We start from the raw sequence: 10,156 nt of genomic DNA, 5'->3' as shown, positions 1-10,156 counted from the left end.
ATTAGTATTTTCTTTATTTCCTCAAAAATACAAATAGCATGCATGCCGATATCGTATAGAATCCTATATAAATGTGTCACATGTACATGTGAAACCGATTATATTTATATAGCCTAGGCCCTATATGTTATATTTATATAGCCTAGGCCCTATATGTTTATAAAAATAATGACATAGGTAACGTGTACACTTCACTGGGTTGTTACACACGTACATGCATATATACAATGTATCTACAATTTTGACATTTTTTTCTCTAGCTGCAGTACAAATCTGAGTTTCTTCATATCTGTATCTGTACAGCATACATATTTACGTACATTTTAGAATATATCATCCATGATATTAAGTTTTAACAATATATTACTGGTATAGTTTTATATGACTAGTTTTCCCCATTATCATGTTTTAATATAATTTTGCATGCAGGATAATTACTAAAGCATCGATTTTTCCGACATGAACCCTACAATGTATGCTCCAAACCAGATGTGCAATTTCTTTTATCAATATATATATAAAAATATATAAATATATCAATCAAAACATAATTTTTTCATTCAAAAGTTGGGCCTATAAAAATATTCCTTCTCCGATGTGTAATTACGAAAGAATATACATGATATAGAAAACAACAAATGAGCAATAACAACTCACACAGAATGCGCCTACGGAAGCGCTAACATATAGAAAAAAAATTAGGAAGTTTTTTTATCTATCGGCCGTCCCTTAATTTTTTTCTGGCGGCCGCCATAAATTATTCGGCGGCAACCAAATGAAACATTTTCGTTCTCCTGAAAAAAAAAATGTCCCTATGTTAGCCTAATAGGCTTCCGTTTGTATCTGTTGGAAATTCATGAATCGCCCTAATAAATGTTTCTGAAAAGGAAATAAAACCTCATATCGACGTTACATTTTTGTATTTTTTTTTAACGATACTGACTTTGTTAACAGTGCATGTACCTTTATGTAATGTATGGTTATAATATTTGTACGTCGGTTCCCTTGGAATCTGAACTTTCATTCTGGAGGAAGTGAAGCATGACGATGAGTCTGGACGGAACGTCACGTGACCAGCGTGTCGAGCTAGAGCTTTTATATTGTAGTTTGATCACAGGCTTTTGAGTCTATAGATTTTTTTTCTCAACGGTTTGTCTATAACTAGAGCAGCCTTATAATTTAACGCAATTGTACGTACAGCATATGATAATGGAAACTATCTCAATCGACAAGCAGATAATTTATATTTAATTTGATACATGATGAAATATCAATCATACTATAAAAAATGTCACTAGGCAGTGGCGTAGGAAGATGAAACGTCATGGGGGGGGGCAAAGGTCCCCCCCCCCCCCCCCCCCGCCACACCTACAGGAGGAGATTAATTCAACTCCCAACCATATAATATATGCTTTATGTACATTTTTCATATATCACTAAATTTAATCCTTGTACACATTTATAGACAGTGGGGTCGCTAAAAGGAAATTAACGAATACGCAAATTGGCCAAATTAGCGTGTGAGCGTCGAAGGCGCAAGATTTTGGTGTTTTATTAGGGGTCTGAGGGTGACCCCCGGGATGAGTTTTATGTATTTTGATGATTTTGCGATCGCCCGAAAGTGCGAGAAATTTAGTGTTTGGGGGGTCCGGGGGTCTCCCCCGGGAAAAAATTACAATTTAGAATGGCTTAGATGAGTCAACGATGCATTTTGATGAATTTGCGAGCGCCCAAAGGCGCGAGAATTTGGTGTTAGGGGGGTCCGGGGGTCTCCCCCGGAAAAAAATTACAATTTAGAATGGCTGAGATGAGTTTTACGATAAAGTTTAATGATTATAAAGCGTTCTTAACATGGTAATTTTTCGATTTAAAGCTACCTGCATTTAGAAATGATAATTGTGTCGTCATAACATTATGGAACCCTACTCGATCTGAATATACCGGCTTCACACCATCGACACATTGTTGTGTAACAGAAAAAAAATGAATTAATTGTCTCGCTAAGACATTTAAACAAATTGATCTTTTAAGAGACATTTTTTTAATAGTACATAGAATCCCTTGATGGACATTTTTAGTCTAGTTTGTGTGTATTGAATTTTTACAATTAAGGTTTGACATTATGTGCTTGAACCCTTTAGGAAATGCGCCGCGCAGCGGAAAATTTTCTAGAATGAAGTACGAAAAATGTGCAGGAGGACCCTTTTTTCTTTCAAATAAGCTTTTTTAGAAAATTTCAGTCGGCGAAAATGGGGGGGCAAAAAAGACATGTTTGCCCCCCCCCCCCCGTCCTGGGGAACGGTTGCCCCCCCCTGCCCCCCCCCCCCCCCTCCCCCCCCCCCCCCCCCCCCCCCCCCGCTTCCTACGCCCCTGCTAGGTATCTTTAAACATATATATAGAGTCAAAAGCCTTCAACATGTGGTCTGATATATCTATAAGCATATCTTAACTCAGAGTACAGTGGACATGCGATAATTCGTACGGCGGTAGTCAAGAAAACTCGCAATACTCCAGACTAAAATGTCAGGAAACGGGTTAGATTATTAACCGAGTAAAACGTCATTCGGCAGTCAGGAAAATTTACAATTTTGTCGGACAGGAGACCAAATGTCCACTGTATTATAGCCTATTTAAGAAATCAAAAAGAAAGAAGGCATGTATTAACTTGATTGAAAATACCTAACGTGCTTTGATCTATGTACATCGACCTATTCTGTAGATTTTATTGAACTGGCATGGCCACGTCTAAAGGACTGTGTTTGGTTTTTTCCAAGACAATACACTTGGAACGTAGTCATACATTAAAACTGAAGTTGTTACTATGTCTTAACAATAAAAAGATATACAATGAAATATGTAAGCTTTACACTTCCATCGATAATAAATAACCTCAACGAAGAAAGCGTTCCTATGACAACTGAAAAATCTCCGATGTTGAACCCTTCAGGAAACGAACCATCTGTGCTAGTTCAGTTTGGCTGGAATTTAAGACAATTCATGCACTGGTACAAACCGTTCAAAGTACCAGTAATTTTATATATGCAATCACGTGCACACGTTGTAATATTTTTAAAGGGACAAGAACCTTAATAAACCATATAAATTTGAGTAAAATATATATTTAAGACGTGTCAGATACCTAGCTAAGTAATATATGTCAGTTATTGTGCCAATGTGCCAAAAAAAAAAAAAAATTATAATGGAAATTCCATCTTTTTGTATTTTGAACCGGCCCGGTCAAATTTTGTAACGATAATAAAGTAGTGTTGAACTTAGTGAACTCCCACAATGCACTGCACAAATTAGATACGGTGGGTCAAAAACGAGGTGAAGCGAACACAAACGAATTCCGATAGAAAACAGTGTACGTCAAGAGTCAGTAGCGTGCGCGATAGGGAAAGTAGGTAAATATAAATGGATCACTGAAGTGCAAGTGACGGGAGCAACTCTCCACTTTATACTTGCATGATGTACAAATATGCAATAAGTCAGGAACCTCCCTTCACGATGCCCTGTCGAATGAAAAGTCTCGTTTGACTTTTGACATATCGTTCTTACGCTAAATACAAATTGTTTTGTAACAAATATGACTTAAACTTCATTTGTCAACCATCGTAAATTAGAAAAATAATCTTAAAATGTGGAAGACTAATATTCCTTTTCATGTCAGCAAGTTTGTTGTTCATTATAACCTCGCTTTCGGCCAACTTTCGTTTTGTGTTCCAAAAATAGAATATGACGGTCTATTTTTATCATTTTGAGGTAGGTATTCCCCACGTTTTCCTGTCATTTTAGATAACCAATCATTGTAAAAAAATGTTCAATAAACATCTGAAACCATATCTAAGCGTACAGAACAAATCATTTAAGGTTCATGTCCCTTTAACCGTATGTGTATATATTACTACACAGCTGAATAAGCCGATATACTTTCTGTTAACGTTAGACTGGGACTGGTGAGATACTAGTGAGATGAAATGCACGACGGACCACTCTTTTTCTCTTTTACATTATGACGTCATACAAATTATACATTGTGACGTCATATAATTTTTACATTGTGACGTCATACAATACTTTGCGTGCTGCCTGGCGACTTGGTTAGAACTGTGTATCGTTCCAAAAACGCGATGGATTTTGATATTTTTGCCGTGCGAGCTGTGATTAATATGTATTAACGTAAATATCATGGAGGTAGTGGAAAGTCCACTTAACGAACGGCTGGACACACCAACGGAGTCTCATTCGTGTACTGTTTACGAAGAGCTCCGACAATGTGGACAGCTTTGCGATGTCGTGATAAAGACAGAGACTCGCGAGTTTCCAGTACATCGAGCAGTGATGTCGGCTAGCAGTACGTACTTCCGGTCCTTATTCACACAGGAAGTATGCAGCACAGACCGAAAGGAAGTGGTCATACCTGGCATCACCGCAGACATCATGGAGATTTTCGTGGAATTTGCATATACCAGAGAAGCGAAAATTACAGCCGAGAACATTGAGAGACTTCTCCCAGCGGCGGACCAGTTCCATGTTAACGGTCTCGTGCGCGCCTGCTGCCAGTTCCTCGCTAAGTCTCTCGAGCCAGAAAACTGTATAGGTATTTATAATTTTTCTAAAATGTACTTTTGTCACAATTTGAAGAAGGTGGCTTACCGATATCTAATGCTTCACTTTAGTGAAGTAGCCACAAGAAGTGCGGAGTTTCTCCAGCTGACATTTGATGAGGTTTCTGACATCTTAGCATCAGACGATCTCAATGTGAAAAACGAGGAAATGGCTTTTATGGCCCTTCTCCGCTGGATCGATCACGATTCCCCCAACAGGAAATGCCATATTTCAGCACTGTTGAAGACTGTCCGCCTTGGACTTCTATCTATACAGTACTTCACAGAGAAAGTTAAAAGTCATCCGTATGTAAAGGAAAGCGACCTTTGTAAACCCGTTGTAATAGAGACTCTGAAATTCCTCTACGATCTGGACATGAACGACAAGGCGCTTGACCTTGAGAATCCCCTGGCGCGGCCGCGGATACCACATGAGGTGCTGTTTGTGGTGGGTGGCTGGAGCGGTGGGTCCCCCACGAACGTGATGGAGACGTACGACCCCCGGGCAGACAAGTGGATAGTGTGTGACACAGCAGACACGTGTAAGTAATTACTTCGTTGTATATGGTCCTGTTACGTAGAGGGTGACTAAGTTACGTTTATTGTATTTCACAACGGTTTTCAGCAAACAAATTTAAAACAATTAGCCATTGCAACTATATAAAATGAAATCATAATTAATTATCTTTCGACATGTGCCTAACATGCGTCTCGTGTGTATTTATATACATGTATATTGTGCAAGATATCAATCAAATTAGTAATAAATCTCTACATCTACCAAATAATCGACCTACTTCATCATATTGAAGATCATGTCGATATTGTTGAAGGTGTGGCTATGAACAGGGGAAAAGAAGAAAAATAATTAAATTAGAGATGAGAGACGAGTTTTGAAGGAGTCAAGCGACTTTGAGATTACAAGATCTTGCGGAAGAGAGTTCCAGTCTTGAATAGTGCGGGGAAAGAATGAGTGTTTGCGAGAATCAGTTCTACAGTAATGTATTTGGTATGCAAGTGTATGGGAGTGTCTGGTAGGGCGTAACTGTGAGGTCAAGTATTGGTCTTTTTTAATAGCTACTATGCCGTGAGTGATTTTGAAAAGCATAGTAAGCCGTGCATTTTTTCTTCTAACCCCTAAGCTAGGCCACTCTAGGTGTTCAAGCATGTCACTAACGCTAATAAATGCGGGTTACATAAGTAGACATTATCGCAACTTTATCATATGTCTGTAAAGAAAGTAAAATGAAATTTTTACTTTATGTTTTTGTTGAAAGTTCACCGCGCCTACCACGGCACCGTCACCATGGACAAACATGTCTACGTCATCGGAGGGTTTGACGGTGTAGAATACTTCAACAGTGTTCGCTGTTTCAACCCATTGACCATGATCTGGTCAGATGCCGCAAATATGCACTCCAAAAGGTTTGTATTATATCTCCAAAGGTTATGTTATTCAGAAACTAGTTGTTTTGGTAAGCTTATCAGACTTCCACGAGATGGTTTACAAATAGTATATAATTAACTGGTTTTACGTGAGTACGACAATACAATGTCAAGGTCGGTAACAGGATAAAATTATTTGGTGCTACGTGAGTACGACAATCTAATGCCAAGGTCGTTAACATGATGAAATTAACCGGTGTTACGTGAGTACGACGGTACAATGTAAAGGTCGGTAACAGTATGAAATTAACCGGTGTTACGTGAGTACGACGGTACAATGTAAAGGTCGGTAACAGTATGAAATTAACTGGTGTTACGTGAGTACGACGGTACAATGTCAAGGTCGGTAACAGTATGGAATTAACTGTTGTTACGTGAGTACGACAATCTAATGACAAGGTCGGTAACAGTATGAAATTAACCGGTGTTACGTGAGTACGACGGTACAATGTAAAGGTCGGTAACAGTATGAAATTAACCGGTGTTACGTGAGTACGACGGTACAATGTCAAGGTCGGTAACAGTATGAAATTAACCGGTGTTACGTGAGTACGACGGTACAATGTAAAGGTCGGTATAAAACAGTATGAAATTAACTGGTGTTACGTGAGTACGACGGTACAATGTAAAGGTCGGTAACAGTATGAAATTAACCGGTGTTACGTGAGTACGACGGTACAATGTAAAGGTCGGCAACAGTATGAAATTAACCGGTGTTACGTGAGTACGACGGTACAATGTAAAGGTCGGTAACAGTATGAAATTAACTGGTGTTACGTGAGTACGACGGTACAATGTCAAGGCCGGTAAAAGGATGGAATTAACTGTTGTTACGTGAGTACGACAATCTAATGACAAGGTCGGCAACAGGATGGAATCAACTGGTGTTACGTGAGTACGACAATACAATGTCAAGGTCGGTAACAGGATAAAATTAACTGGAGTGTCGCGAGTACGATAATACAATGTCAAGGTCGGTAAAAGGATAAAATTATCTGGTGTTACGTGAGTACGACGGTACCATGTCAAGGTCTGTGAAAGGATGAAATATGTTACAGGTGTTACGTGAGTACAGCCGTCCTTGGGGACATGATCTACGCTATGGGTGGCTACAATGGACACGAGCGTCTGAGAACAGTGGAAAAATACAATCCAGCCAACAATCAATGGACAATGGTTACTCCAATGGGCCACGAAAGAAGTGATGCCAGCGCCACTTCACTCCAAGGTAACATTCGGCAAAACTCGGCAGATTCCGATTATCTCCGCCCGTTGATGTGTTTGTATACTAGTCCGTGTAGGTATCCATTGTGACGTCATTATTTTGTGAACACAGTCCACGTCGTTTTCTCCGAAAAGCATGACGTTACGCTCGTAAAAACATGACGTAACGATCAATACCTACCCACAAGGGAAGATAACTCTGTAATATGCAAAAAAAACCCACAAAAAACAGAATAGAAATCTGACAAGGTTTGCTGAATCATTAAGTATGCAACCTTCAACCGATTATGTGGTGGAATTCAAAATTAAAACGCTGGTTTAAAATGTTTTCCTGATTTGTGATAGTTCTACGATGCAATATCCATGTGATAAATTCCGTGTCATTATACAACATACGCCGCTTCTTTACCAGGTAAGCTGTACATCTGTGGCGGATTTGACGGAAGAGAGTGTCTACACACGGCGGAGTGTTACGATCCAACCTCCGACCAATGGACCGCCATTACGCCCATGCGCAATAAGCGAAGTGGGGTCGGGGTCATATCGTACAACGAACATGTCTACGCCTTAGGAGGATTTAACGGATTTTCCAGGATGAACACAGCTGAACGATTCGACCCAGTATCTGCGAAATGGCAAACCATATCAGAAATGTACAACCCAAGAAGCAACTTTGGAGTCGAGGTACGCTCTTTTAATTGAAACTCAAATCCATAATGTAATACTGTGTCAGCAGAAAAATGTGTAAACATTACGGATCACCTATAATAGTATGGAACATATATGTTACATACAAGTTCAAACTGGAGTATTTATTTCAGGTGATAGACGATATGATCTTCGCCATCGGAGGCTTCAATGGTGTCACCACCATATTTAGTGTCGAATGCTTCGATAGTATGTCAAACGAATGGTAAGTTTTCTGATTTATTTTGTCTCTTTTAACAAAACCTTTTAGATATTTATCAATGTTGACGTTTTACGCAGCAAACAGTCCCGTATGAATTAAAAGTTCTATTAAAGAAGCAGAACATGTTCGCCCGTCAGTAGAAAAAAAAAGTAGTGGCATCTCCTCCTAAACCTATGCTTTAATTTTAATGAAACTTCACTGTAAGATGAATATGTAAATATGCAGGTGTTCACATATGAACGAACAGACAAACTCCTATTTACATTGAAGGTTTGATGCTACGGATATGAACCTATACCGAAGTGCGCTGAGCGCATGCGTTGTTCGAGGACTGCCGAACGTTCAGAAATACATCCATTGTCCAGTAAAACCAGCCGAGGATTCGGAACCAGATCCGGCAGAGGGAACCACAACAGATGACGAAGAACTTTAATATTAGTTAAGTCCATAACAAACCTGTCGAATGAGTTGTATACCGCTGTTTTGTATATTACAGAGTTATCTACTCTTGGGGTTAGGTTTTGTTTGTTTCGTCAGTAGTTTGTACCTGGAGATTAAGTTATTTATTTTTTCAAAGTGTAACGCTCACAAACAGGTGGCGTCATAATCCATACTTATGCCAATTAAGTGAACTATGCAGGATTCTCCTATTGCTGTTATTCTGTCCATGACCTACATTTATATGCGTCATTAGTATCAATAAATGCTACGAAATGAAATTTTCATCAGTACAGTATTTGTGTTAAGTAGAGTACATTGTATGTACCATTAAATTTTACAACATATATACATAAGTACACTTATATTCCACTGTAAGTTTTCTATCATGTTTATATCTGGAGAGATATACCAACCCTATGAACTGTTTCCAGAGGCCGGATATGTACACTATTCATGTGTTGTTATTGCTTAATCAACATTTTCATATACAAAAATGTAAAAATAAACTTAAACTAAAAGGAAGCTAACTGTGTATAAAGTTGTGTTCCGGTTGGCTAAATAGCAAACATGATCTATAGTGATATTTTACGCTTCTCCATATAAGGCATTTTAATATTTATAAATCTTAAAACATGTGTATAATGTATTTTATATTCAGTCATCGCAAGATTTTGATTTTCCATTTTCCCTCTCAATACACATTGTAATAATCTTAATATGGATCGCCTTGATAACCTGAATCGAATAACACGAAATGTCTTTCAATGTATTATTATTACTGTAAATGATAACCTACATCCCAATGGAAGCTAGTTGTGTGTATGGGTTATCTTCCACTAGTCGCATGCTACAGACCCAATATCAGATCCCTAGGACTCTTAGTTATTCGCAAGAAGTCATTTTAATATTTTGACCCCTTTGACCTTTTTAACAATCTGGTTGCCCTTTATTCCAGCTTTGGTAAAGTCTCCATAGCATTATCTCTAGATAATGTATTTGATCAAAATTCGTACTCCTTCATGCCAGCACGATATGGGCCCAATATCAGATCTCTCTTAGTTATTTGCAAGAAGTCGTTTAAAGAATTAGCCTTTTTGATCCCCGTGGCCTTGAAATATGGTCAAGGTCATTCATTTTAACAAACTTATAACTTAATAACCCTTCATCCAGCATGTTACAGGCCCAATATCAGATCTCTAAGGGGTCCTAGTTATTCACAAGAAGTGGTTTTAAGATTCTTGACGATTTGATAACTGTTACATTGAATTAAAGTCAAAGTCATACATTTAGACATTTAGCTCTTAATACCAGCATGTTACAGGCCAAATAGCAGTCTAGGAGCTTTTCGGTTATTGAGAGGAATATTTGAAAAGTTTACGAACGGCGCGTCAGATAAATTAAAACGTCACTTTCACAAAACTTTAGTCATCTTATGAAAATTACGAGGATAACAGTAAAAAAAAACGTTACGAAAAGTTGAGAAAAAGAATAATTCGTGGCGAGCGCATTAAGCCCACACCTCCAAGAG

General features: G+C 38.5%; 1 protein-coding gene across 1 annotated transcript; it reads left to right on the top strand.

The window, feature by feature from the left end:
- Positions 1 to 4,055: 4,055 nt before the first annotated feature.
- LOC138323428 (kelch-like protein 10) lies at positions 4,056 to 8,694 on the top strand. Its single transcript, XM_069268047.1, has 6 exons — positions 4,056 to 5,149; positions 5,885 to 6,032; positions 7,112 to 7,281; positions 7,690 to 7,961; positions 8,099 to 8,190; positions 8,458 to 8,694. Exons 1-6 carry the CDS (start codon positions 4,189 to 4,191, stop codon positions 8,618 to 8,620), a joined length of 1,806 nt encoding a protein of 601 aa, XP_069124148.1. The 5' UTR covers positions 4,056 to 4,188; the 3' UTR covers positions 8,621 to 8,694.
- The last annotated feature ends 1,462 nt before the right edge of the window (positions 8,695 to 10,156 follow it).

Source organism: Argopecten irradians, chromosome 5 (assembly GCF_041381155.1).
Source record: "Argopecten irradians isolate NY chromosome 5, Ai_NY, whole genome shotgun sequence".
In the NCBI taxonomy this organism is placed as follows: domain Eukaryota; kingdom Metazoa; phylum Mollusca; class Bivalvia; order Pectinida; family Pectinidae; genus Argopecten; species Argopecten irradians.
Note: the sequence above shows the minus strand (reverse complement) of the source record. Positions and strands in the feature narration are given on the sequence as shown.

Bases quoted from the DNA above. Each gene is read 5' to 3' on its own strand.
- LOC138323428 (XM_069268047.1), top strand. From the start codon at position 4,189: ATGGAGGTAGTGGAAAGTCCACTTAACGAACGGCTGGACACACCAACG. The intron at 7,962-8,098 runs GTACGCTCTTTT...TATTTATTTCAG, and splicing joins GAAGCAACTTTGGAGTCGAG to GTGATAGACGATATGATCTT. The intron at 8,191-8,457 runs GTAAGTTTTCTG...TTTACATTGAAG, and splicing joins GATAGTATGTCAAACGAATG to GTTTGATGCTACGGATATGA.